Source organism: Mycothermus thermophilus (assembly GCF_041956435.1).
Source record: "Mycothermus thermophilus strain CBS 625.91 unplaced genomic scaffold VTJ04scaffold_7, whole genome shotgun sequence".
NCBI classification, from domain to species: domain Eukaryota; kingdom Fungi; phylum Ascomycota; class Sordariomycetes; order Sordariales; family Chaetomiaceae; genus Mycothermus; species Mycothermus thermophilus.
Window position 1 is genome coordinate 136,111 of NW_027191433.1, and position 26,335 is coordinate 162,445.

General features: G+C 54.6%; 8 protein-coding genes and 1 non-coding gene across 9 annotated transcripts; 5 read left to right on the plus strand and 4 right to left on the minus strand.

Annotated features, from left to right (window-relative positions):
• Window positions 1-3,054: 3,054 nt before the first annotated feature.
• VTJ04DRAFT_9598 (uncharacterized protein) lies at window positions 3,055-4,842 on the plus strand (the record flags this gene model as incomplete). Its single annotated transcript, XM_069368162.1, has 3 exons — window positions 3,055-4,096; window positions 4,159-4,306; window positions 4,371-4,842. 3 exons carry the CDS (start codon window positions 3,055-3,057, stop codon window positions 4,840-4,842), a joined length of 1,662 nt encoding a protein of 553 aa, XP_069214334.1.
• Window positions 4,843-5,750: 908 nt separating this feature from the next.
• VTJ04DRAFT_9599 (uncharacterized protein) lies at window positions 5,751-6,411 on the plus strand (the record flags this gene model as incomplete). Its single annotated transcript, XM_069368163.1, has 2 exons — window positions 5,751-5,796; window positions 5,882-6,411. 2 exons carry the CDS (start codon window positions 5,751-5,753, stop codon window positions 6,409-6,411), a joined length of 576 nt encoding a protein of 191 aa, XP_069214335.1.
• Window positions 6,412-6,661: 250 nt separating this feature from the next.
• Window positions 6,662-8,490, minus strand: VTJ04DRAFT_9600 (uncharacterized protein; the record flags this gene model as incomplete). Its single annotated transcript, XM_069368166.1, has 2 exons — window positions 6,662-8,278; window positions 8,362-8,490. The coding sequence occupies 2 exons, from the start codon at window positions 8,488-8,490 to the stop codon at window positions 6,662-6,664; spliced, it is 1,746 nt and encodes a 581-aa protein (XP_069214336.1).
• A 1,163-nt stretch (window positions 8,491-9,653) lies between these two features.
• VTJ04DRAFT_9601 (uncharacterized protein) lies at window positions 9,654-11,247 on the plus strand (the record flags this gene model as incomplete). The annotated part of the gene is made up of 2 exons (XM_069368167.1): window positions 9,654-11,156; window positions 11,227-11,247. 2 exons carry the CDS (start codon window positions 9,654-9,656, stop codon window positions 11,245-11,247), a joined length of 1,524 nt encoding a protein of 507 aa, XP_069214337.1.
• Window positions 11,248-12,790: 1,543 nt separating this feature from the next.
• VTJ04DRAFT_9602 (uncharacterized protein) lies at window positions 12,791-15,365 on the minus strand (the record flags this gene model as incomplete). Its single annotated transcript, XM_069368168.1, has 3 exons — window positions 12,791-14,849; window positions 14,901-14,913; window positions 15,308-15,365. The coding sequence occupies 3 exons, from the start codon at window positions 15,363-15,365 to the stop codon at window positions 12,791-12,793; spliced, it is 2,130 nt and encodes a 709-aa protein (XP_069214338.1).
• Window positions 15,366-20,212: 4,847 nt separating this feature from the next.
• On the plus strand, window positions 20,213-20,332 carry VTJ04DRAFT_t129. The gene has a single exon. It is a non-coding gene; the product is annotated as a tRNA-Pro (tRNA).
• Window positions 20,333-20,436: 104 nt separating this feature from the next.
• On the plus strand, window positions 20,437-20,869 carry VTJ04DRAFT_9603 (uncharacterized protein; the record flags this gene model as incomplete). Its single annotated transcript, XM_069368169.1, has 4 exons — window positions 20,437-20,448; window positions 20,548-20,619; window positions 20,687-20,805; window positions 20,866-20,869. 4 exons carry the CDS (start codon window positions 20,437-20,439, stop codon window positions 20,867-20,869), a joined length of 207 nt encoding a protein of 68 aa, XP_069214339.1.
• A 1,576-nt stretch (window positions 20,870-22,445) lies between these two features.
• On the minus strand, window positions 22,446-22,863 carry VTJ04DRAFT_9604 (uncharacterized protein; the record flags this gene model as incomplete). The annotated part of the gene is made up of 3 exons (XM_069368170.1): window positions 22,446-22,604; window positions 22,652-22,765; window positions 22,825-22,863. 3 exons carry the CDS (start codon window positions 22,861-22,863, stop codon window positions 22,446-22,448), a joined length of 312 nt encoding a protein of 103 aa, XP_069214340.1.
• Window positions 22,864-22,905: 42 nt separating this feature from the next.
• On the minus strand, window positions 22,906-26,262 carry VTJ04DRAFT_9605 (uncharacterized protein; the record flags this gene model as incomplete). Its single annotated transcript, XM_069368171.1, has 1 exon — window positions 22,906-26,262. One exon carries the CDS (start codon window positions 26,260-26,262, stop codon window positions 22,906-22,908), a length of 3,357 nt encoding a protein of 1,118 aa, XP_069214341.1.
• Between the last annotated feature and the right edge of the window lie 73 nt (window positions 26,263-26,335).

Here is a 26,335-nt window from a genome sequence, read left to right on the forward strand (position 1 = left end):
ATCCCTCAACGCACGTTTTCTGCGAACTCGGCCGGATGAAAGCATCAGGCAAATTTTTTGCTGCAGACATCACATTGTAAGGCTTCGGAAGTAGCCGTTTGTATGTGTCTATTCAGGATTCTGCAACAGACAAAAGATTTCTGTCCTCATGAACCGATCACCGGAGCGTCGTCCGCTTGGCCCCCGGTATCCCCGCTTGCTTGGCCAAAGCACGTGCTGCGTGGGAGGCCGAATCGCTCGGTGTCACCCGATTCGACGTCTCGCTAGGAGCCGCAAGGCGTTTGACCCCGTGAGCCCAGGCCTGGGCGGGGCCGCTGTGGTGATGCGCGTCTAATGGTGCATTAGTGGATGGACGGGTAGAACTTGGCTTTGCACTGTTCTGTCTCAGTTCCCTGGGCGTAAAGATAGGGCTGCTCTGTACTGGACATCATCTTGATGGCGATGTTTGAAGGTGGGTGGGTGGCTGTTGGCTACAAGTCGTTCTTTTTGATGCCCAGGAATTGCATCATCGTCGACGCCGGCGTGCAAGCATCGGCGGCGCCGGTGTTGCAGACCGGTGAGGACGTTGATCACTCCCTTCAGCAGCCAACACGCACGCTCACATACACTTTATGAGCTACATACATTCCCTCAGTCAATATCTCACGGTCATCAGTCGATATCAGACTGCATACGCTTGAGTATGTACCCCCCAGATACCTATCACAGTGATACAGTAGCAGCACCGCTGCAGTCTTGCCGCATCTGACGGCTAACCCCCACGACGCACGTCGTACCGTTTCATCCTTACCGACCCAATCGTAAAACTTTGTGTTACGCAGTCAACCAGAGGGAAAACAGCGCCCGCAGTGCATCATGTGCCGCGTCTGCGCTTGCTCGCCCCTGGTGAGAAACATCCGGTTCGCCTTGCGATGGGGGCCGGGCTGGGCCTGTGAGTCTGGACCAGTTGATATATTAAGTAGAAGAGATGCTTGAGGCTAAGGTTACAGATCTCACTACTGCACGTTGGCGGCTTGATCATGCATGGATGGATGTGTTTTTCACGGGATGGCCCATGATGTGCATACCGGATCTGGTCCGACCGGATACAGCGTGCATTTTGTCATGAGAGAGGTTGACACTGCGGCTCTGGCTCGGAAGTCTAGAACGGGACAGGTCCTCGAAAACTCTCCACGAGCTCAGGATATGGAATATTATGTGGCTTGTGTGGTGGAATGGTTACGTCAATGGCTTCGTCGACACCAGATCAAGGGGAATATCTCATGGTATGGAGACCGGCGACAATAAAGATGTCGTGATTGGGGCCGATGCGCATCTTGAGTCCGTTCCTGGAGAATTTCCACACAAGATACCAGGTTCCAGAGGGACCAGCTGTTGAGGTTTTGACACCTCGACAGAAGCATCAGCATGGCGTTCCAACACTGCGTTGCTGTCGAAGACGAACGCCCGCATATTGATGTATAAACCAGAGCTTCCACACCACAATGTAATGCACCAATCAACCCGCTTTCCTGAACGGGTTTCCACGCGTGGTAGTGTAGACGACTATGCTCTGACGCCACAAACGCTTGTGACATGTCTCTTTTACTTCCTTAACTGTGCTTCTCAATCCCAGTACGATCACCCCGTCGCAAAAGTTTTCTTCAATTCAACTCCCCGTCCATAAGCATGGGCTTTGACATATAACTAGTAGTCCGGTTCTCCCTTTCTTAACCAAGATCAAGAGACACAAGTTAACCGAGGACAGGATGGAGACACAGCAAATGTCAAATTGAGAAAACTGGATGACTTGTCGGAATTACGGAGTATCTAGTCAAGGCTGAGCACAACTAGATGTTGAAGTTAGACGAGTCGAACAGTGACGCAGGACAAGACTTGAAGCGAAGCCAACTAGCAAACGTCTGAGAGCCCTTGACACACTCTCGAATGTTAGCTTATACTTAGAGCTAAGACTAACAGCTGACAACTTTGCCCATAAATAACATTTTTCTGCAGTGAAACTATGATCCCCTCCAATAGACGATCTATACCTCATCTTTTAGTTCTGGGTGCTGAAACTCAACAAAACTTCTGTGAAACAGTCAGAACAAACATTCAACTTGTCCAACCTTCAGCATAACTCCCCTCAGAGTTGCCTTTGGAATGTCCAAGAGACAAGATTTTGAGATAACATAACCCCATCGACATCTACCAACAGGAGTGGAGGATTGTGGAGATCGAGACTCGGCATTCCGATGGACCTGTGGGTTGCACTCCTTCCCAATTCTGCCGCGGCCGGGCTGAGGGGGAAGCGCTGGTATTTCCCAACCAGGAAGGCCATGTTGATCAGCAAATCCAACGCTCACTGCCATTTCATATCACGGTTGCTTCCCGCAACTACCATTTTTAGACCATCACGGCCTCGATGACTTTGCACAAACATTCGAGACACCTGGACGAGCCTGCAAAACTGATGGCCGCCGTACGCCCAAACAGATGCAGGAACCCGACGAAATGACATGTTTCACCTCCCAATGTGCCCCATGGTATCTACCCTCGGGCGTCTACCCCTGAGCCCCAACGGTCCGGGGCTGGCGATCGCCCCGCGACGCATGGGATCGCGCCGGATGGTCCGCAGCTAGGTATGGCCCGGAAGTGGAAGGTGACCGGCCCATGAAGTGATCCGGCACAGAACCCAACCGTTCGACCTGCTTGCTCAGCACCCGCTGCACTGTCGCCCTATGCAGATTCAACGGTCAAAATGTGCAGAGAGCCTCGTCAACAGCCAATAATGCGGCCAGGATCGAGCCTCGGAGCTCCGGTTTGCTGATGTGAGCTGCCTTTTTGCGCCGCCGTCGTTCAAATGACACCGTCCGGACCGCGCCCGCGTACGACATGAGGCAGGAACCTGGTGTTATGATGGCTGTTTGCCCTTTTCGCGGTGCGACTTGTTCATAAAGAAGAGCCAGGACTGGGGAGCTCCCTTGGACCTTTTGATCCTTCTTCCAGGCCTGGTTCCTCAATCAAGACCACTCCCCGTGTCAGACACCCCCAGCCAACACGCCTCAGGCCAACATGAGGCTCACCTCGACCGCCTTCGCGGCGGGCTTCTTCCTGGCCCGCTGTGCCGCCGCCAACCTCCTCCGCGGCACCGGTCTCGACATCGGCCCCGACGATGACTCGGTCCCCGCCTCCGAACTCCAAAAACGCGCCGAAACCTTCCACGGCTGGGGCGAGTTCGACCAGCTGATCGACCACTCGGACCCGTCGCGCGGCACCTTCAAGCAGCGGTACTGGTACAGCCACGAGTTCTGGCGCGGTCCGGGCTCGCCCGTTTACCTGGCGACGCCCGGCGAACAGAGCGCCGAGGGATTCAACCGGACATGGCTCAGCAGCTCGCGGTTGCCCGGATGGATGGCGAACCAGACGGGCGGTGCCGTTGTTTTACTGGAGCATCGGTACTGGGGCGAGTCCTCGCCGTTTGAGGAGCTCACGGTCGAGAACTTGCAGTATCTGACGCTGCAGGATTCGATGAAGGATTTTATTTACTTTGCCAAGAACTGGGTGCCGCCTTTTGATCCCAGCGGTAACAGCTCGGCGGATAACGCTCCTTGGGTCTTTGCCGGTGGTTCTTATGTTGGTGCTCTGGCCGGATGGCTTGCCACTTTGTACCCGGGGACGTTTTGGGCTTATTATGGCTCGAGCGGCGTGGTCGAGGCTATTGGAGATTTCTGGCAGTACTTTGTGCCGGTGCAAGAGGCGACGCCGCGGAACTGCAGTGCCGACGTCGACGCCGTCATTAACTACGTCGACACGGTGCTGACGTACGGCACCCCGAAGCAGAAGCGCGCTCTAAAGGAGAAGTTCCTGCTCCAAGATCTTGAAGACGAGGACTTCGCCGCCGCGCTCGAATGGGGTCCCTGGCAGTGGCAATCAACGCAGTTCTACTCGGCCAAGAACACCAGCTACGGATACACCCCGTACTACCGCTTCTGCGACTACGTCGAGAATGTTTGGCCCAACTCTACCAACAAGGTGCCCGGTGCTCGGGGCGTTGGGTTGACCAAGGCCTTGGATGGGTATGCCAAGTGGATGAAGGAGGAGTTGATCCCGGGCTGTAAGTTTCCCCCTTGGTTTTGAGCACACTGACAACTGCAAGAAATGTTGACGGCTATGCAGTCTGCGAAGAAGCCGGCTATCCCGAGTGGAACGGCACCTATAACACGCTCTGCTTCCAGAACCTGAATGCCTCCAATGTCGCGTACAAGGACCTGAGCCCCGGCAACTGGATCAACCGCCAGTGGATGTGGATGCTGTGCAACGAGCCGTATGTTCTCATCTCCACCCTGATAGCCCTACTGGTTTTTCTCCATGCTGACTCTTCCCTGCAGGTTCGAGTGGTGGCAAGACGGCGCCCCGCGGGGCCACGCAACTCTCGTCTCGCGCCTTGTCAACCCCAGCTACTGGCGCAAGCAGTGCCCGCTGTTCTTCCCCGTCGACAAGAAAACCACCAACGCCACGTACGGCATCCGCGAAGGAAAACGCGCGCGCGACGTCAACCGCTGGACGGGCGGCTGGTTCGCCACTAACACGACCCGCCTGATGCACACCAACGGTCAGTACGACCCGTGGCGCGACTCGACGCTGGCCAGCATGTTCCGCCCGGGAGGCCCCGTCAGGAGCACCGAGCAGCTGCCTCTGAAGCTGGTCAAGGGCGGTGTGCATTGTTCGGATTTGTACTCGCCGAACTGGGAGGCGAATGAGGGCGTGAGGAAGATTGCGGAGGAGGCGGTCGAGCAGATGAAGAAGTGGGTCGGGGAGTGGTATGAGGAGAGGGGCGTTGGGAAGCCGTGGGAGGTTTGAGGGGGGAAGAGAAAGGAACAGAAGCTTGTAATACCCAGTAATTATAGCGGAGCATCTATACGGATGGCTCATGTTGTGATAATATGATAGACAAAATGGTGTCTTAACTCAAGGGGTACGTTCCTCGTGCCCTGTTCTAGTTCATGGCCATGCCGCCGTGATTGTCGCCAAGCTACGTTTTCGAGTGCGCCCTCAGGAGTATTACCTCGACTCAACCCCTAGATCCTTCACAGATAAACATGCAATACCCGGATCGCGATGTATATGCTGAACCTTATCACCACGATGATGTCAGTTGAAGACCTGGATTATCGCCCTGTAACCAGGTCGATTTCTTTGAACACATGGTGAGGTTGTATTATGGCTTAAAAACGTCATGTCTCAAGTCCCATGAGGCTCAAGCGACAAGCCAGGGCCCAAAGGTGAAACAACCCCACAGCTGTCTCAGCACTCCGTAACTAACCCCTGTTGAGCCCGCGTCCAGCGCCAACGCGCCGGAACTCCAACCGCTTCTGGTGTGGTTTGTTCCCCTGACCAGGCCGTCTCCGTGGGTTTGGGTTTGAGTGACCTCCGGCAACCGACACCAAACGGGCTTTGCACGCGAGAGGGAGGCGAGGCGAAACGAAGCGAGCGGTTTGTCGATCACAGGTTCATCTCAGGGGTTGTAAGTCCTGGTTTGTATGTAGAGTATATATGTACGCTGTATGTCATCTGATATCCGGAATGTAGATCTCGATGTTGATCTTCTTGATGGTGTGTCTGTGACTACCTTCGTTTTGTTTTGTTTACTTCCTTTATTGCGTTCGATTCTTGTTTCCCGACGCTTGCGTCGTAGTTTTGCGTGTAATATTCTCTGTCTGGACTTTTATATTCGTTCATTCTTCACGACTACCGTTCCACACGCCACCATGAAGTTCTCCATTATCGCTCTTTTCGCCGGCCTGGTCGCCGCTGGTCCGTCCCTCCCTCGCATCATTCCCCCTTTCCCAGCTGGTCTCCGTCATGACCTGACCTTGAACTAACCCCTTCTCCTCTCCAGCCCCCCTCGACCTCTCCCCCCGCCAAACCCGCGCCTGCTTCATCATCGGCACGCAAACCCTGCCCCAAGAGACCGCCACCATCGCGGCGCAGCTGGCCGGCCGCATCCGGTGCGACACACGCCGCACCACGCTCTCGGGCGTGCCCGACGTGCGCTCGGGCAACGTGCGCTTCTCCGACATCAACTTCGCGACCGACCCCAAGCGGCGCACCTCGCTGCAGTTTGCGCTGGAAGAGTTCGCCACGGCCACCCCGCTGCGGAACACCAATCTGGCCGACTTCCAGCGGAAACTGGACGTGTACCTGGCCACGGAGGCGGGGATTCGCTCGGTGGGAGGGAATCTGGCGATTAAGGTGCCCAAGTTTTTCTTGCAGTTCCAGGTGTCGAGGATCCAGACTGCGCAGGGGAATCCGCCCACGGCGCCGGGCCTGCAGGTGGATCATTTGCTGGAGAAGGTGCTGAAAAATGCGCCCAGGGAGAGTCAGGCGTTGAGGGATGAGGTGGTGAGGTTGTCGAAGGTGCTTGCTTGAGGAGGTGAGAGGGGGATAGGGTTTGAAGGCTGGAGATGGGGACTAGGCATAGGTCAAATACCATCAGATTACAGCCAGGCACCTATATTAACTGTTGGGAATATGTGTAATGCTCTCTACTACCCATTCAAGGTCGTGGAAACGAAAGAACGGTCCCCAAAGCATGGCTCGGTTGTCATGTCTCCGTCAAACTATGCCAAAGATGACCGCGCAACATTGACCTCTACTATCCCAACTCTCCCTCCAAGTCTTAGGATGACGACGTCGCCGCCGCAACATGCCTCCCATGCAGCCCCAGCGCCACAGCAAACTCACACTCCGCCCTCCCCAGCTCCGTCATGGTCTTCGCATCCAAACACAACAAATAACTCGTTTTATTCGCCCCATCCAGCACAACGCTAAGCAACACCCCATCATCCTCATCCAAAATTGTCCCATCCGCCTGCGCGGGCCGCGGGACAAATATCGCCTCGCCGGGCGTGTGCCCGCGTGGTCCCTCCCACAGGAGCAGCTCGCGCGTCTCCGTGTCCACCTTGGCGATGGCGTCAAACAACGTGCTGAGCACCCGGCTGACGAGGAAGTATCCGTACCGGTGCTTGCGGCAACGGTACTGCGGGTTGATGACGCCCATGTCGCCGGCGTGGGGGGAGGGGATTTCCATGACGACCTCGGGTTCAGGCAACTTTGCGTCTTTGTTTTTGCTTCCGCTGGTGACGAAATCCTTTTTGCAAAGCCGATAACGCGTCAACCGCGGGAAGGACTTGTGCGCCAGCTGCCCGTCGGACCAGAACTCGGCAGCCTTGTTGTTGCGGTCGAAGATGACGTCGTAGTAGTACGCGTCGACGATGTAGCGGTTCGGGTAGTCGGACACTTCACAAACGATGTTGCCCTCGTCGTCTTCGAACGCATTCACAGTGTGGAAGAAGAAGCGCGCCGGCGACGAGAATTCGGCAACCACCCCTTTGCCGTGGTGGCGGTCGACCACGAACCAGCGGCACTTGTCGGCCGTGTCGAACGGCTTGAACGAGTCGTGCAGGTTGCCCTCCCACACGATCTTCCCGCCCTTCCACTGGTAGTAGGCCACCGGCACCCAGAGGACGACGTAGTTGCGCGTGAGGAAGAAGCTGTGGATCCAGGCCGCTTTGTACGGGATGGTGGCGAGGATGGAGGTTTTGCCCGTGGCGGCGCTGACTTGGAAGATGCGGTACACGGGCTGCTTGCCTACGTCCAGGTTGTAGTTGACGTAGTCGCCCGTCTCGGGGTCGATCTGGCCGTGGGCGCCGCCAAACGGGCCTTTGAGATCCGGGTGGAACTTGGCTTGCGTCTGGAAGTTGAGGGGATCCAGGGTCTTGGGATCTACCTCGCACAGGACCGTCGCGTCTGTGCCAAGGACGATGCTGGTAGCGCGGTGGCCTTGAGCGTCGACGGGCGGTTGAGAGGGACGCTTGAAGGTGGGTACGTCCACGTTGACGGTGATACCGACGTTGTGGATGTCCCATTTCCTGTTGAAGACGCTCATGAACTTGGCGAAGATGCCGATGCACGGATCGGTCCGTTGCGCGAAGGTGATGGTCCGCAAGGTGCCCGTGGCCTTGATGTCGGCCGCAACCGCGTCAGACTGGCGGCGAGAAGAGTAGTACACGCTGACCTTCGGCTCGCCGGAACCGTCTTCTTCGGCGACAATGTCGAAACGATGGGTGTGGGCTAGCCCATCAAACCAGTGAGAGATGTGAAAGGTGCCGGACTTGGTGTCTTCCACCTTGCACTGACCGGGGCCGGTGCGGTAGAGTGAGCCCGCCGCCCATGCTGGGATGTTGCCGATGACGTTGAGCTCGATGGGACCCCGGTGTTCAGTCAAACCGTCGAACTGAGCCCAAGTAAGAGAGATTTGCAGTCAGTAACCACTCTCTTAGTCATGACCAGACAGCCCATGGGATTAAGAGCACCTACACCAGCTTCATTTGGCCACTCATGCCATGCCTGCTCCTCCATGTTCTTGTAGGCCGCCTTTGCGGAGGCGGCCTCATCGGCGGGAGTCAACCTGGTGGTTGTTCCCTGGGGAACGTACGGCGCGCTCATTCTTGGGTCAAAGATGTGCAGTCGTGGTGTGGTTTAGAAAGCTGCTGGATCTCAGATGGTCCCTCACAACAACATGTAGGGCCATTGAAGTGTTTAAATCCAAGATGAGGACTCCCTCTTACGAACCTAGTGCTGACAGTCTACGTGCTCCTCTGAACCAACAGCCCGCCAAGAATCTAATGAATGCTACTCTCCATCCCTATGGCTGCCTCATTACGACTCGTGTGGTGTGATCTCGATCTTCTGCTGGCGTATACATCATACATTGTCCTCTGCTACTCTTCCAACAGCATGTTTGCCTTGTGGCTGCGGCCGCAATGTGTGTTCCTCATGACGAGGTGAAGACGTACCCGGCGTTACCAATGGTCTGTGATACAGCAACCGGGTACGTACGCCGTAGTGGAGGGTTACATGTCTGCCGTTCTTGGCTCGACCGTTCCCGGGCCGGTTATCGAGCTGCGCCGCAAGGTCAGCTGTTGGTTGCAAGCTGCGTGGGCTGGGACTCGCACTCGGACTCGGTTGCGGCAACCTCCGGCTGCTCGATCTCAATCTCGGGGAACGACGTAATGGGCCTATAAGGCTGACTGATGAATGGAGAGCACAGCTGGTCTCCTAAAGAGCATTTACATACAATACTACGTCCACCTATGTTATCAGCATGGAGGCCTCAACTATGTCGGGTGCTTTGTGAGAGATAGACACCGCGGTCTGCACAGCAGAAGGTCACACGTAATTGGGATAACATCACTGTTTCATGGCCGTCCATGTAATTTTCGAAAGCAAGCACACCTTTCTCCCCTCCTGGTCTTTTAAAAAGAAAAAAGGAAGGCATGAAAGTGAGAATGAGAGAGCATTGAGCCTCAGATCAAACAATGTTGATAGAGAAGGGGCGAGTCTTCGGCACCACCATTCGGGGACAACCAAAACGTCTTAGTTAGAGAGAAGAGAAATGCCAAGAATTCCTTGCCCGGTGTTTGTCGGTCATGATGTTTGGCGCTCGTAGCTTGGAGCAACAGAGCACACCGAGCTCAGCCTGATCACGTGTATGGTGGCTGGGGTGGTCAGAGGGAAGCCCTACTGCGCAGAGCCTCGTCTCCCAATTCCCTCTCTTCGTCTTTTCTTGAACAAATGGGACTTCACAGGGCTGCTCTCCCTTGACCAAAATGCAATCGACGTCGAGCTCCGATCGGAACTACTTTGGGCGCCAAAATCACGGTACCCAGATCGGCCAGGTCTACGGCACCTTTAACCAGGTTTACGTTTCAGCCGAGGATGCCGACAGACTCCTCCCGCTCAACCTGAATTCTCCAGGGACTGCTCAACAAACCAAACCGTCGTCGCTCATCCCTTTCTCGCGCAATCCGGACTTCGTCCATCGCGGGGATTTGCTTAATAGAATTGACAAAGCGTTCTCTAACCCGACGGCTCACAACCGCCTCGCCTTATGGGGATTAGGTGGCGTCGGCAAGTCAGAACTCGGCATCGAGTACGCCCATCGGGTTGCCGAACGATTCTCTGACGCTCCGATATGGATCTTCTGGATCAACGCGTGCACACGATCTCGAGTTCTCGAGGGTTTCAGAGCCATTGCCGAAGCTGTCAACCTCCCTGGCAAAGATCGCTCCGAGGACCTCCCGCTCCTCGTCCACAATTGGCTATCCAACAAGAATAACGGGAAGTGGTTCATCATCCTGGACAGCGCAGACGATGTCAAGGTCTTCTTCGACCCTAATGGTTCAGCCCAAACACAGGGCTCAGCCAACGAGCCTCTTGGACGATTCTTCCCCCAAAGCCATCACGGAGCCATTCTCATCACGACGCGTTTCAGAGACCTGGCAAGGAGGATAGTTGATCCAGTCCACGGCATTCTCGAAGTATCCACCATGTCCGACGCTGAGTCTGTGGAACTCTTGGAAAAGAAATTAGGATATCTCCCGGAACGCAAAGTTGCAGCCGACCTCGTCGAGGAGCTTGGATGCGTGCCACTCGCTATCAGCCAAGCGGCCGCGTATATACTTGCGCGCGCACCACTGGTTTCCCCCGAGTCATATCTGGCCCAGTTGCGTGCGGGGGAGCGAGAAAGGAGCAGGCTGCTGGCAGACGACCTGGGCGATTGGCGCCGGGATAGATCGTCCAACGCCGTTTTCGCAACATGGAGTATATCGTTTGCTTATATCCAGGTTGAACGGCCTTCCGCGGCAGAGGTCCTATACCTGATGAGCTTTTACGACCCGTATGGGATCCCGAAGTGGTTCTTGACCGGCACAGACCACCCCAGTCACGACGTCAATACAGACGGTATACCACGAAGGAATTTAAGATGGAATCGAATCTCTGATATCCTGCGCTTCCTCCGCCAGCTTGAGTTAATACCTAGGCCCAAACCATTCAGCACTATCGACATCGACGCGGATATCTCTATGTTGAGAGATTATGCCCTCATCTCGGTAAAGGAACCAGGGGGCGTATTTAGTATGCACCCTCTTGTACAAGCATCTACCCGCTTCTGGCTTAAGCACTGTCGCCTCTACGACAAGTTCGAAAAGGTCTTCGTTGATACGATTGCTACCTGGTTCGTCTGGGAATCCGACATCTGCGAATATGAATGGGTATTGCAACGCGCCCTCCCTCACATCCAGGCTGCGTTCTCGCATAATGCCTCAATTGTGAGCAGCATCTTTCTCGAGATCGGAAGGCTTTCCATAGAGCCGATTGAATCACTCAGTGTGATCCCAGATTTGGCATCGATATCGCTGAGTGTGGTTGCTGTCCTCAGCGACTATGTCGGTGAGTTTTATGGAGCAACACTCCTAGATCCCCGGACTGCTCAGAATATAGTACTGCCTTCATCTATCTGGGTGACTCTCAGGGTTCTTCAGTACTACCGGTTGTACCTCGAAGACTCCCCGGAGCGTTGGCTCAGACAATTTCTTGAGTCCAACCAAACTTCGCAGCAATCGGCCACTCCACAACGCTCTATGAACTGGTCAAGATTTCGGGATTGGGTGTTGACTCACGTATGCGGCGACATAATATTTTCGGTGAGCTTGCGCATCTACGTGGCTTCATTCATATTGATGATCTATTTCGTGGTAAAAGACCAATGGGTATAAGGTGATATAGTCAGAGCCTAGACCTGAACGATGGTACATGCAGAATGGAGGGAAGGAAGCGATTGGATTCTGTAAGAAACTATCTAAGGTATAAAGGACCCAGAGCCCGAATATTTATACAGGAAGAGGTGGCGCTAGGTAGGCTGTCCAGGCTGCTGAGATGGAGGCTGAGAGCTGAGGCTGGCTGACTAAGCTAGACTCAGGCCAAGACCGGCCATCTCCTTCCTGTCATATATAATACATTCTACAGAGCCTGATCAATGGGCCCTTGGGGTAGTGGACCAGAAGGCTCGGCATAGGCGCAAGAGTTGTACCGAGTAATCAGGAGCAGTAGTTGTGGGGATGGTTGGGGTGTATATAGTGATTAGCTGATATGAATCGCCATAAAGAATCAGTGTTCATTTAGCCCGCTGAAGCCATTGCCGGCAGGCATTTACCAAAGGCATTACCCAGCGTCCCCTCTACAGACTCCAGCTCATCGAGCCATTCATCAACATGAAGAGTATCTCCATCAGGGCCGTAATGTCAAGTCTTGCGGAGTAAACCACTCTGCCAGAGAGAGGAAGGCATCCCCATGTCACTCAGCTTGTTTGAGTCAGGGTCAGTTGCTGCGGAACAGTCGCTGATATGCAGGATCTCCCTTTAAGGCCATATGAGAACAGTCAAAGTGGCCGTAACGACCAGTCCAAAGCACCAGGCAAAGGGGTGTGAGATGGATGACCACGCGTGGCAGGATCACTCTGTTCTTCTGGCCGCCTCCTTTGCTTCAGAGAGTTAATATATGTACCCCCGTTGTAAGCTTGTGATCTCACATCACGGCGTCATTGAGCATTTGGCAACCATGACATCTGTCAATTGAAACGATCAGAGGTCAACATAGGGCAAGTGTTTTGGTAGGTTCCAGGAAAGTGTCTGACCTGATGAACAATAGTCACGGCGAACACGGACAAAACTTTTCGAAACCCGTCAGGCCGTCTAAGGTCCGGCCATGTCATGACAGTCAAGCAGGGCACTTGGCAATCGTTATGACGTTGATATCTGGGTCGTCAGGTTGTTAAGGCACCCTCTGGATAAGTGCTCCTTTGACAATTGGGAACTATGTACACTATCTACCTGTGATGATGGCGGCGAACACCGAACGCAGCGCTCGTGCTAGAGAGAAGGGAGGGGAGGCCAACCCACGCGGGTTAGCGAGTGGCCTTCTCGTCCCAAGGCGCTTCAACTCCATCCTCCAGAGCTTGAATGATCTTGTCGTAGTCGGGATGCTGAAGTGGCTTGATCTCAATCCCCTTCTCCCTCTTGACCTTCATCTTTATGATAGATGAGATCTCCTCCGTGTTCTCTCCACTTCTCAGACCACGCCAAAACTGGAGCTCGCGAAGCTTCTGAATCTCTTCTTCCGTCTCTGGCATCTTGAATTCCTTTTTCTCGACCGCCTTGTACTCCCCAGTCTTGGCAAAGTGTTCCAAATCGAAGTCATCGTCGTCATCTTCGAGATGAACTTCGTCCTTGAGCTGGTATCGTGCCAAGTCCACCATAAATGGCTTATAGTCGCCCTGGCGGGCCACAATGTTGCGCGGTTGGCAATCTGTAAGATAAAACCCGCGCTTGTTGATCTCATAGACGACATCCACTGCTTCCTGGAGAAGCGATGCCCAACTATCAGAATCCTGAGGCGCCGGGCAAGAGGGATGAGCGGTGGCTAGCGCCAGCTCTGAGAGGTTGCAGCCTTCGATGTGCTCAAGCAGAAAGCCACGGACTTGGAAATAGGGTGACTCGCGCAAGTCCTCGGGGACTGTGATGCCTTGGAACGTTGCGTCATTTCCGTCCTTCGGAGTACCGGGAAATTTGACAATTTTCTTGCTCAGGTCGAGGCCGACGTGGGCCAGCAAACGAGGAATGCTCCGTCCCTGCAAGTCTCGGAGCAGGTCGTAGGCCTGAATCTCGCGGTGAAAATCCTCGTCGGTCTCCTCCCACAGCGCAGCCTCGTACTCCGCCCGTTTCCTTGTATTCCGCTCCTCAGGGGTCTCCCCAGGCGCGTCATCGTTGGTCTCGTCGTGATCGCCACGCACGTCATCATTGTCGTTCTTGACGGTGTCGGGGTTGGCACTATGCTTGGAATCATCGTTGATGGGGTTGGCATCTTTGATGTCCTTGACCTCAATGTTGAGGATGTCGCCCTGGTCGCTCTTGATCTCACTGACCAAGCCGTGAATGGTTGTGGATGGCATAGAGTTGGTAGCGCTATCATGTACGAAGAGGATGACCAAGCTGAGCCCGAAGATGATACAGCGACCGGCATCGCTGAGGGTGAGCGTGAGGACCAAGATCAGTACAATCATGGTAAGGGAAACGACGTCATTAAGGGCGACAAGGACGACATCGCCCGCCACAGGTGGCTTGTTCTCGGTGTCCTTGGTGTCCATGGTCGCATGGTCGTTGGCTGCCACTGGGCGTTTGGTGTGGCCCTTGATGATGTTGTCGGGCGTGGCCTCATGGATCTCAGCTGGGCCGTCCTTGAGCTTGCTGCTTTGGACGTTCTCCTCATCCGCAGCAATTCTGATTGCTTTCTCGTCAATTTCTTTGCCCTTGCCCTTGGCATCATCATCCCCTGTCTGGCCGTGCCTGGTGCTGCTGTGGTTGCCTCCAGTCTCGCTGACTTCGATGTTCGTGGTCTTGACGTTACCAAGCTCAGCTTTACCATCTTCGGTGTTGGTTTCATTGGCCATGTTGCGCTTGACATCGTCCTTTGTCTTGCCAACAATGCTGGCCTTGTCCTCCGGCTCATCCTCCTCTTCGCTCTCCTCATCTGCGTCATCGTCGTCGTCTAGAACGAACCATGGGCACACAAAATGGTCTCTATCATTCTTCCGCTTCCGCCAATGATCGAGGAACGATTTCATTTGGTCGGAGCGCACAAAGCTCTGGAAGGCATCTTCATCTTCCTTCGTCAGGACTCTGTGCTTGTTGAGCACGTCGCGCCGACCCGACCCAAAGCGACGATCATAAAGTTTGAGGACAGCATTCATCTTCTGATGGTCTTCGGAACCCGGCCACATCAACTGAACGAGGAGAACTGGCGATTGGGACATTCCCAACACCTTCAGCACCTCCGCGTTGATGACATCGGGGAGCGGCGTATCCAAGTCGGCGCTTTGTTGAAAGACCTGCAGCGGCAGGGACACGCCCTCCTGGTACGGGTTCGGAATCTCGGGCGAGTCCGAGGGGGGAACGCGCGTGTCACCCCTGGTTGGCGGTCATCAGCAAAAGCAAGACTGTTGGAGGTCGGAAACTTACATCTCGAGCAAGACTGTTGAAAATGGGTAAGAATAATGGTCGCGAAATCTTCGTGCTTCAATGGTTGAGCTGAGCTGACTCGCGGAGGGCTGAAGCGCCCAGGAAGGTGCAAAACCGCAGAGATTTAGAGGGGAAAGAGGGGGATTGTGGGATGCAGTTGTGGTCGGTTGTTAAAACGGTGCGCCAGGGCCCTTGCTGGGAATTCTTTGGGGTTTGGGTTTGCTTTCAATTTTGCACTTGGATTTTTGAGTTTGCCTGGAGCTTAGGTTTTTGGCAAAGAGTGCGCGGGCATTCCTGGAGTGGCACAAAGAAAAGAAGCGACTGGAAGAGAGCGGAAAACCAAAACCTTGACTGCAAGTCGCACAGGGACCACCAACGTTCCCAGGGAATCAGGATGAATAGCAAACCATCCCATCGGTCCGGTTGCTGGTCGACAGTTGCAATCAGTGCATGCCGTAGGTGCATTTGTTTTCCACAGCACTCGCCTTGGATGCTGGTTGTTGTACTAGACTTCTTGCTACGCATCATCGCCAGATACCTCCAAGCTGGCGCATCACTTCAGGAGATCTGAGATCTGTTCCAGGTGTTTGGGTGCTTCTTATAAGTTGGACGAACAGCTCAGGCTGTGGGAAACAACATGGCGCTTCGTTGGAGGAAGGTGGTTGGAGTTCATATGTCATGTAGAGAAGACAATGTAGATGTCGGCCTCAGTGCCTATCATGTCACTGAGCACCACGCTGGTGTGTACGCCCACGTGCTGCCCAACAACATGATGCCGTGTCTTCCCACCGACCTTCTGGTCAAAGAAAGGCGAGTCCACGACCGACAGAGAACCTAAACCTAAACCTTGGGACAAACCTTGGGACAACACTGTATACAACACTGACCTAAAGTCATGTTGAGAAGCAGGTTTGGCTATTTTATCTCGCGCAGTCAAACTCGAGAACTCTCCTCCCACAACTCACCACTTCCACCTCTTTGGTAGTCAGCGCTCAGCCTCGAGGATCCATCTACACTCGACACCTTTGGTCCTCTGCCAGTGAGTCCGGTGCCTCGAGTACGCCATCTACCTTTACAACTCTACATCGCGACTTCCCTTTCTCTATCGGAGCATCGTCCACATCTCTCGCTCAACTAGTTTGGCCGGTCGCTGAACACCGACTTTACTTCACCCACTCTCTACCTCACCACCATCCACACCCCTTACAAGTTTGGGCAGAGGCTCAACCCCGACTTTACTTCATCGACCCTTTACCTCAACCCCATCCACACCTTTCAACAGGTGTGGCCAGGGGCTGAACGCCGGCTTTACTTCGTCGACTCTCTCCTTCAAGGCCCACCCATTGCCCACATCGAACCCAAGGTCAGGACTGCCCACCTCAGTTTGGGAGCCTAAGCACCGTCACTCGAGACACGAAGATCCCAACCGACAGGATCACCGGCACGGTGACCAGAGCCAGGTTTTGAACGCTGCTCCATTCTTTAACAAGTAAGGACTTGCCCGACTTTCATTTCCTCACGATCTTCTCCCAAGCTAACACAGTCCAAAAGGTCGTCCAGTTTCAACCGCTCACAATGGCGAAAGGTTACCGGACCGCTCTCTCCAATAGAGAGAAGAAGGAGCTAAACAATTATTTGGATGGCTCCAGCGGCCATCTGCTCCGCCTCCATTGGAAAACTAATACTTGGGGCCCTTCCCACGGGGAGGGCGGGCGTACATCTTCTGCCATCCCATTCTGTGTAGGGTGCATGTGCACCACCGACGGAATTTTCCTTACCGGCCTGATGATCAAGAGTCGTGGGAATAAGCCCTTGGAGGGCTCCATCCGTCGCTGGGGTACGGAGTGCCCAATTGGCGAAGAGGTACTGGAGTTTTACCGCGAGTGGCGCGACAATGAGGGGAAGATGGAAGAGGACAAGGATGAGGAGTAAACCGTAATGGCCTGACAAAGCTGTCGGCAGCAGGGTAAGGGAGAACGCACTGGTCCTAGTGGACAGGGTCGTATGAGGCTGGGGAGTCGTAACATGGAAAACAAGGGTCACGGGTATTGAAACCAAGTGGTTTATACGATGGGCATCAAGTGATGGCTGACTGCCTGGATTGCTTCCGTGCTTGCATTGCTTTCTGTGGTGTGGTTTTGAATCATCGCGTTGACTCATGCATTTCGTAAGCCCTAAGGGTTGGTGAACTCACAACATTAGAGTTTGGCCCTCCTATTGCCGCACTGGCTTGCTATGCTTCCTCCAGTGGTTGACTCATGATACCACGTCATGGTCGATGTCCTTTTCGCGGCTGTTTGCCCAGGTCACTGCAAACTCGACGGATGAGGTTATATATTACCTGTCCTGGAGCAGGTCGAGTGGAGGATCTGTGAACAGCGTTCCAGGAAATCGTGTAAGTTCGCCCTCCATTCATCGATCTTTAGATATATAGCAATAAATACCAAAGCATATATGTCAACTCCAGCAGCTCTTTTCCATCAGCGTCAACTTCCAGACTCCTCTCCCCCAGCCTGTCAGTGGCCGAACCACAACGAAGAAAAATACGTTCTACATCGATCATGTGATCGATTCGAATTGCGACTATCTTACCTGCATCATGCAGGGAGCTAAGTCGAAGAAAACGCAACCGAAACAAATCGGCATTGCCCGTTAAAGCCGGGCAACACTTGCCCCAGTCCGGAACAAGTCCTCGAATTCTACAATGGTTCGCCGACACCGTCAATGGTGAGGGCGACGAGTGCCTGAGGCGGCGATGGAATATTGTCACTCCCCATATCTCGTCTCAACTGGTCTGGTATGGATGCCTCCCGTCCTCATAACCTTCCCAATCATTGACGACCGACCCGAAGGCCCGATTGCTGTTGATCTTCCGCGAGACGTACGCCACGGTCTGATCCCCCGGCTCAAGGTCTTGATGTTTCCCGAAACTCTGGCGAAACAGGCTTCTGAGTGTTTTTGAGATCGTCCTGTATGTGCTCCTGTCGAATCCAAACTAATTATCGGACGACGGATTGACGAACTCTTAGTATGGCCGCGACAAGAACTCTTTGGTTCCTCACGGGGACTGGGTAAATTTACCTACGCCTGAAGTTAAGGGATCTTCTAGCAGAGACGAAATGGCATGGGACTTGAAGCCAGGTCGGTCAGGGCAAGAGTATGAAGTGATTGCGGACAGGGTGGCGTTTCTTGGATTTGCCTTGCTTTGCGTTTGATGTGGTTGTTACATTCATACGTCTGTCATTCGTGTTTTTGACATGGTTGTGGGCTGACAGGATGGTGTTGGAGGGGCCCCTCACGGACTGGCATCGCAGCTCGGCTCCTTTGCTTTTGTTGACCTTGGTCAGGGGCTGACGTTGGTCCTGTTCCCCTGGGGCAACCACACAACCATAACCCTTGGATACACCTCAACAGCTGGAGGGCACAAAAGGACCGTCATCCCTCGCTGGTCTCTCCTACAACTGCCAGCATCTGAAGGAGGACGCATGGCATCATTCATTCCATATTACATCGTTTATATGTGCACAACCGATGAGACGGTCATCACCGCTCTTCTTACCATATGACGCGATTAGACGCCCCTCAAGAATACCATTTACCATTGGGGCACACAGTGTCCCACAGGTGAAGAGGTCCTGAAAGACAACCGTCAGTGGAGGAACTCGGAGGCGGGCTCGAAGCCCCATTTGCTCGAGTTGCTGTGGCCCCAGGAGGACTGGGACTATTCACATGGCGAAGGTGGTCGCACGACCACCAAAAAGATGACATTTTACATCGGCAACATGGTGGACTCACACAGTCATTTTATCACCTGTGTCATGGGAGCGGGAAAGCCGCACAAAGCCAATCAGTATTACCCAGCACTCCTGGGGGAAAACATGCCCGAGTGGTGAGGCCATGCTGGCCCACTACCTTGCCTGGCTGGAGGGCAAGGAGGCCTCAAAGTACGAGTAGTTCTCTGAGGTCTCCATGGCCAGGGAGGTGGCTCTCTCCGGGAGGTATGGAAAGGGACGAGACGGAGGAGTGGAGGGCGGCCTTTAAGCGGAAATACGAGCTGTCTCATAACACTTGAACAGGAACAGAATGGAAAGCGGGACTTCAGGCCATCCCAGAGGGGATGTTGTTTTTTGCAGTGCTTCTGGTGCCTTGTATATTTTATGGTATATTCTTGGATTTCGAGCATGGTGTTGGTGGTGTACGCAAACTTGCGGCTCAGCTTAGCGCCACATGTGGCGCGGTTGACCTCCAGTGTGGTGTTGTTGACTTTGTTCAGGGGCTGTCGCCAGGCCCGTTGCCGCGGAGCGACAGCGAGGACCCCTAACCCTAAACCACAAGATCACACTCCTCTGGTCGGATCAGTCAGCAGAGCGGGTGCGGGAAATAGGCTTTTGCTCTACAGGTTGACAGGTGCACTTCTCTTGGGAAAACATGTCCAAGGAGGCCGTGAACAAGGCATACTGGGCCGCCCTGGTACCCGCCGCGAGGCGTGGCACCCGGCCATTGTAGATGTGATGCAAATGAGGGTTAAGTCCCTTAGTCACCCTCTCAAAGTACTTCCACGATACTTATCTCATCCTCTGCCTTCAGCAGTGTTTTGCTCCATAGTCGGGAGTATGTGTCACCCTGTATTAAATGAGGGTTAAGTCCCTTAGTCACCCTCTCAAAGTACTTCCACGATACTTATCTCATCCTCTGCCTTCAGCAGTGTTTTGCTCCATAGTCGGGAGTATGTGTCACCCTGTATTAGGTGGCAGGGACTTTGACAGGCAGGTTGGGGCTTCAGCCGTTTCCTTTGTGGACTTGTCAAGCTGCCGTGAGTCGCGGATGATCCTAGCCCAAGCTCTGGATTTCATGCACGATATTGCCAAGAGAAGCGAGATGTGGAAGGCGTCTCTCTCTTGGATGGTCCCCAAGTACCGAATCTTAGATCCCGAGGCCAGGACGGTGAAGGCATTGGTTCCAGGTTGGGCTTGCCCTAGCATATTTGGGTCGATCCAAGGTAGCCAGTACTGCACTTGGAGGGGCTTGGTCTCTCAGGGTTTTGTTGACAATTTTTGTACAATGTCATCTTATGAATGAAGTACTCAACAAAACACGAATAATCTCAATCATGCCAATTTTAACACAGCACCATCATCAACTGAGTTCCCGCCTTTTTTTATCAACACACCCCAAGTACATGTCAACCCAACATCATCAATCCTCAAACCCCAACCCTCAACCTTCATCTCTCTCCACATCACTCCCCGTGGTGATGCCGTAGGCTCGGTTAAAACTTCCAGATTTTGTCCCGGCAGTCACACAAAATTAGCGGCTCAATGGTCTAGTGGTATGATTCGCGCTTCGGGATGGATCCTCAAGATCCACCCATCGCCTGGAAACAGTGCGATCAAAGATGTGCGAGGTCTCGGGTTCGATCCCCGATTGAGCCCCTGATTTCCAAGTCAGCACTTGGGTTCTTTTTTATTCTTTTTCTCAAATTTTCAAGTTCTTGGATTCTTTTGCAGGATGGACGTCTCACTAGCATATACATTCCATGCTTACAGGAGTATGCTTTCTTGGGTTCCTCGAGGTCATCTTCCAGAATTCTTCCCCCAAACCTCACATGGACTTCCTAACCCTCTGGAAGTCCAATCGATGCTAACAGGAGCTCATCTTCCCTTCAAGGATTGGCACCAGCCTGGAAACTGAAATTCATCGCCAGCACCTGCAAGTCAAGGTAAGAGCTCGCTTCTTCTTCCCTTCCCTACTGCCTCGTGTAACCAACTAAACAAGAAGACCACCAGACCACCACAATGGCCAAGAAGACAAGGTCTAACCTCGGCCAAAGCGAGAAAACGAAGCTCAAACGATACCTGGACGCCTGTAACGCGGGGCTGCTAGAGCTGGACTGCACGTCCTCAAAGTGAGCATATTCCCTCGGAGAGGACGGCAGATCGACCACACTTACCCTTTGCTATATCAGGTAATTACAAGTTTATAAATATGCTCGACAGCAACGAAGTCTACGTCACCTGCCTCAACGTAGGCGTGCCCCACGGCGAAGGGGCGAAGTGAACAATTCACATCCCTTGCCATATCAAGAACATCCTTGACAGCAACGGAACTTTTATCGCCGTTTCAACCTGGGCGTGGTGCCACGGTTAATTCCGCAAGCCACACGTTTGTCGACACCCAAAATGGCGAAAGACAAAACGCAGCACCGGACGGAGTTAACTTAAGGACGCAAAAGATACCTATCTTGCTGGGATACCTAGAAAACGCCAAGCCACAATGCCTTGAGTTGGCCAGGCCGGTATGGACGGGGGCATTTTCCCATGGCGAGGGACGATCCATGTCCTGTATGCCTTGTTATAGCACATATATATAAGACCATTCTCGACATTAAACGATACACCATATCCCGCCCTAGCTGACCGAGGATGTGGTTCATTCGTTGATACCTGGATCATTGGGGCAGTGAATGTCTGGTACAAGGTCAAAACGACACACACATCCCACGCATGTTCCATGAAAAAGAACATGTTGGGCAGTGATGGGATTTACATCACCTGCCTCAGCGTGGACATGGTCCCACGGAGAGGGTGCGAGGAGGTTCTCCCCATCTATTCTTCCGTTTCTACCTATATATTTTTGTCGTTTCATCTTCTCCTTGCCAGCACCATCGTCCTGATAGACCGGCCACGCGACAACGTGGAAGAGACGAAAAAAAAAAAAAAAAAAAAAAATAAACGCAGAAAGGCGCTCGCTAGAGTCATCGACAGACTCCCAAGCATCGCGACTTTGACCATCGCGTGCTGGGCTTCATCGTTATGGGGCGAGAACTGCGACCCGCATGACATCGAAACAGACGTTCCCCAGCCTCGGAATGTCCTCTCGATGGCTGGCCCTGAGCCGTCTCTTGTCCCGACCCGCGATATCCGCGATACCTGTTCGGTTGGAGAGCCCAAGTGTCCGACATACACGTACGTGACCTCCAGCAGACCCCAGCCCGGACTCAATGCCCTGCCCTGGTTCAAGGAAGGCGTGAAGCCATCGCCTGCTTGCAGCTTGCAGCACAAACATCAATAGAGGCATCGGCCAAGAACGGGACACGCCGTCAGGACGGTCTTCCACACCAAACCCAAGCTCAGGATTGAACAGTTCCTCGTCGACACGCTCCCCATCCACGAATCTAGGCCCGAGTATTACACGACAGCCAAGACACCAAGGACTTAACAGCACGCGAATGTCGACTCAGGAATTAAACACTTGAACTTCCTCACCACAAAGTAATTAACTCGCTGAACTCATTTCGTCCTTCCCCCAGCGCACTTTTAACCTACCTAGGATGTACATACGTACCAACCAGTGGTAGGCTCATCCAATGACAACCATTACTCTCAAAATGGGCAAAAAGCAACGCCGCATGGAATTGATCCAAGACGAGAAGGACATTATTCAAGACGCTTGAACGAAAACATCATGAGCATTATTGGTGGGAGTTATATGAACGCCAAAACCGCATGATAATAACATTACCTCAAGTCCGTAGCAGATAGACAATTAATTACTACCCGTCGCTGTCCCTGTAATTAGGAACACCAACACTCGGTACTCCGTCGCCCCAAGCCATTCAATCTCATGGAGGTAACAAGTGGCAGACAACATGACCGACAAACAAAACAAAAGACAAAAACCACCCAAACCACCCACCAACCCCACCTCTTAACACGACCTGAATTCAGCCATCCATCCATGTGGTATCATACCTCCGTCATACTACCTGTAGTTCTACACTGGTCAAAGAGATAAGGAAAAAGACAGCCCGCTTCGACATACCGCAATCTGAAAATTACATGCGAAACCGAGCCCGCCACACATCCCTACCCCATTTCAATGGACTTAACTTCCTTTCACGAGATCCATCCATCTGCCCACCAACCCATCCCATTCCCAATCCAATTTTGTTCCCCACAACCATCCTCCCTACTCCGTATCCTGCCCCGTCATTTCATCGAAGTGATCATGACGCCTTCTCCCCGTCCGCTGTGCCTCTTGCCTCTGCCGGCTGCCCAGAGCTCCCACTCGCCAAAAACAACTTCTTAAAATCCGCATTACTCTTCCCTCCCCCGGCCGCCGCCGCGGGTCCCTCGCCGTTACTCAATAAACCCGCCGACCCGGCCGTCGCAGCACCACCCTTCTTCGCCGCCACAAACCCAAGCAACCTCTTCGGCCCGGCCTTGGGCACAACAGGACGCCTGACGGAAAGCGACGGCGGCTGCATCAACGTCGAGGGCCCGGAGGAAGAACTTGCGGGCGTAGAAGCGGCAGAGGAAGTGCCCGGGTTATTATTATCCGCGCTCCCGCTCCCGCGGGTGACCAGACTCGCACCCGACAGCGAGCTAGTAGAAGAGGACGACTCCGCCGCTTGCGGTCGGGGCTTATCAATCCGGTCCACCCTCTTCTCGCCCTTGGACTTGAAGAGCTCGGCCGTCGTTCCGGCGCGTAGTTTCCTCTTGCCCGTCCCCCCATCCGCAGGCGCATCCACCTCCACCCCTTCCACAGCCAGCGCGGCGCGACCTGCAGCGGCGGCAGTCGCAAACTCGATGACAGCGCCGCCGTGTGTGGGGTGGAGGGTAAACTTGACAACCTCGTCCATAGGAACTGATGCGGCGGCAAGAACGGCCCGGAGCCGGGCATCGGTCATGGTGTCGGGGACGTTGAGCACGGCAATGGTGCGAGCGGCGATCTCGGCGGGTGTTGGCCCCTGTGCTGCCGCTGAGGATGAGCCCGGCTCTGGCGACATCGTCGCTGGCCGAGATGTGCGGATGGTTGCGGTTGTCTTGGCTACCGGCGGACGGGACAGCTCAACCTTGATGGCGTGCTGACCAAACAGGGTCTTATCAAAGACCCGAATGGCCTTCTGGGCCTCCTCGCGTGTCTCCATGACAACGAAGGCAGTGCCGGTCGTGTGGCCGGCCATGGTACGCGGGAGGCGCACACTGACAACACGACCAGCCTTCGAGAAGAGCCCTCGCACGTCCTCATCCGCGATGCTGCGCGGCAGGTTGACAACATGCAACTCGCGTTCCTCAGCCTGGGCGCCGTGACGCTGCTGGCGAGCGGCAGGGTCCGAGAACTTGGCGACCAGTCGGTATTTGCCCGAATCGAGCGGCTTCCCGTCGAGTTTGGTGGCTGCGGCTGCGCCGGCGCGGTCGCGGAACGTGATGTAGCAAAAGCGGCGCTTCGTGTTGTACTTCAAGCTCGGGAACCGGATGCTAAAGATCTCGCCGCATTTCTGAAACAAGCCGCGGAGGTACTGTTCATCGGCCTCGGGAGGGTAATTGGTCACAAACAGTGTGCAGTCGGTGGCGGCGGACACACGAACGACGTTCTGGCCAAGGTAGCGACCGTCGCGGAGCAGAGCAGAGCGAGCATCGTCGGGGGAACCGAGTTCTACCAACGCCACGGCGGATTCGTCCGACTTGCGGATATCGATGTTGACGATGTGGCCATATCCGTGAAGGAACTGCTTGATCTTAGTCTGTGTCACGTCTTTGGGTAGGTCGGTTAGCCAAACGGACGTGTTCTCGCGATCGCGCTTTGGTTCATCGCCTGTCGGGGCCTCGCTCTTTGCCCTCTTGTGCTCAATTGACGCGTCGTCGCCATCCGGCGTGGTCTCACGCTTCCGCTTGGATCCAGGTGAAGTGATTTGGTCGCTGTCGGCATCCATCATCACGTGATCCTGGCCGTCTGCGGCGTGCTCCGCAGCTTCGGCGGCGGCCTGGGCCGCCTGGGCAGCCTCACGCTGGCGGCGCTTGGCAACGCCCTTGCGGATCTTATGGACGGTGTCGTGGACCTCTCGGAGTTTTTCTGCGGGCTCGTAATCGTTACAGTGCTTGATGTAGACCTCCATCAAGCGCTCGGGCCAATCCACGGTGCGCACCTGCAGAGCGCGGGTGAAGACGGCGGTCGCATGCGTAGGAACGCGAAGGTCCTGGTTTCGGGGCCCGGGGCTTTGCGAGTTGGAGCGGGCGGCGGCGAAGACCATCATTTCCCACAGATACCAATTAAGCCAAAAGTCGTAGCTGTTGGCATGCAGAGGTACTTGCGCGAGCTCCTCCCATACTTGGCGAGCCCCCGTAATGTCGCCCTTCTTTTCGGTCAGAAACTGAATCAGGATTTTTTCGAGGCGGTAGTCTGGATCACCCTGATAAGCCTTGCCGTACTTGCGATTTCCCCAGTGACGAACATCTTCGATGGCGGAAGGCAGGCCGACCTCGGCAATGTCGATGTCCTCCTCGGTAGCGCTGTCCTTCATGGCGGAGCGCTTGAGATAGCCGCACCAAGCCGAGTACATGTCGAGGACCCCGGACATGCCGTCGCGATCGAGTTGGTTGCAGTCGGTCGCGGCATGTTTGATGCTCTCGATTTCGGTAAAACTTTGGCCGGCTTCTTCCGCGGTCAAGATGTAGCGGGCCCAAAGCTTGCCGGACCAGGGGACGTGGCGAACGGCGCGCTGCAAGACACGGAGCATGTTGGGGACGAGGTCAGCAGGAACTTCTGAGCGGCCAGCCTTGACGTCTGAGTATGTGGTAGAGACGAGGACGACATATTCGAGCCAGGCCGCTTCATCGGCAGCCAGTTCTCCTGTCAGGGCCCGAGAGAAGAGGCCAAGGCAGATCTGAAGGTTGGTCTCGGGGTCGCGTTTCGACTTGAAGTTACGAATCTCCCACTCGAGGTACTCGGTCATGATGGTCCGCACGGCGTCCGGGTCGCCAGAGCGGCGGGCGGCGGCTAGCTTCATCTCCCATGGATCGCGCTTGTCGTAGAGCTGCTTGGCTTGCCTGGCCAGCTCGGTGACCGTTTGCATTTCAGCCTCGTACGCGTCGGGTAGGTGTTCGGAAAGGAAGGACGAGTACATCTGTGATGTCTCATCCCAGGTGGCGTGTGGCACCGAGAGGCGTCGCCTGAAAAGCGTAGTGATGCGGCGAATGCCGGCCTCCGTCTTGCCGCGGCGGAACAAGTTCAACTCGAGCGAAACCCAGCGGTTCCAGAGCTCGTGGCTGTCGGAAAGGCGGTATTCCACGGCTCCGTAACCCGCCATCCATAGGTCAAGGGCTTCGTCAAACGTGAAAGTCTCGCGAGCCATCTCCAGCTCCTCCTGGGACCAGACGGGGTGAGTGAACTGCGAGCATTCTTCGTGAATGGACCAAAAGTATTCGCAGTACGCTATCCAGATTTTGATACTCCCCACCTCTGCTTCGGTGGCCTGGCGGAAAGCCTCGACGACGCGCACGCGAGACTCAAGGTCGCGGCCGCTTTGGCGAAGCTGGTCGATGTGTGCGAGCCAGTTGTCCTCCCCCACCGGATTCGCCATTGTGTCGGTTACGTCAGGAATGCCGTCGCATCGAGGGGTTGCTCGAGTTCAGAGTTGGAGCAGGACGAAGGTC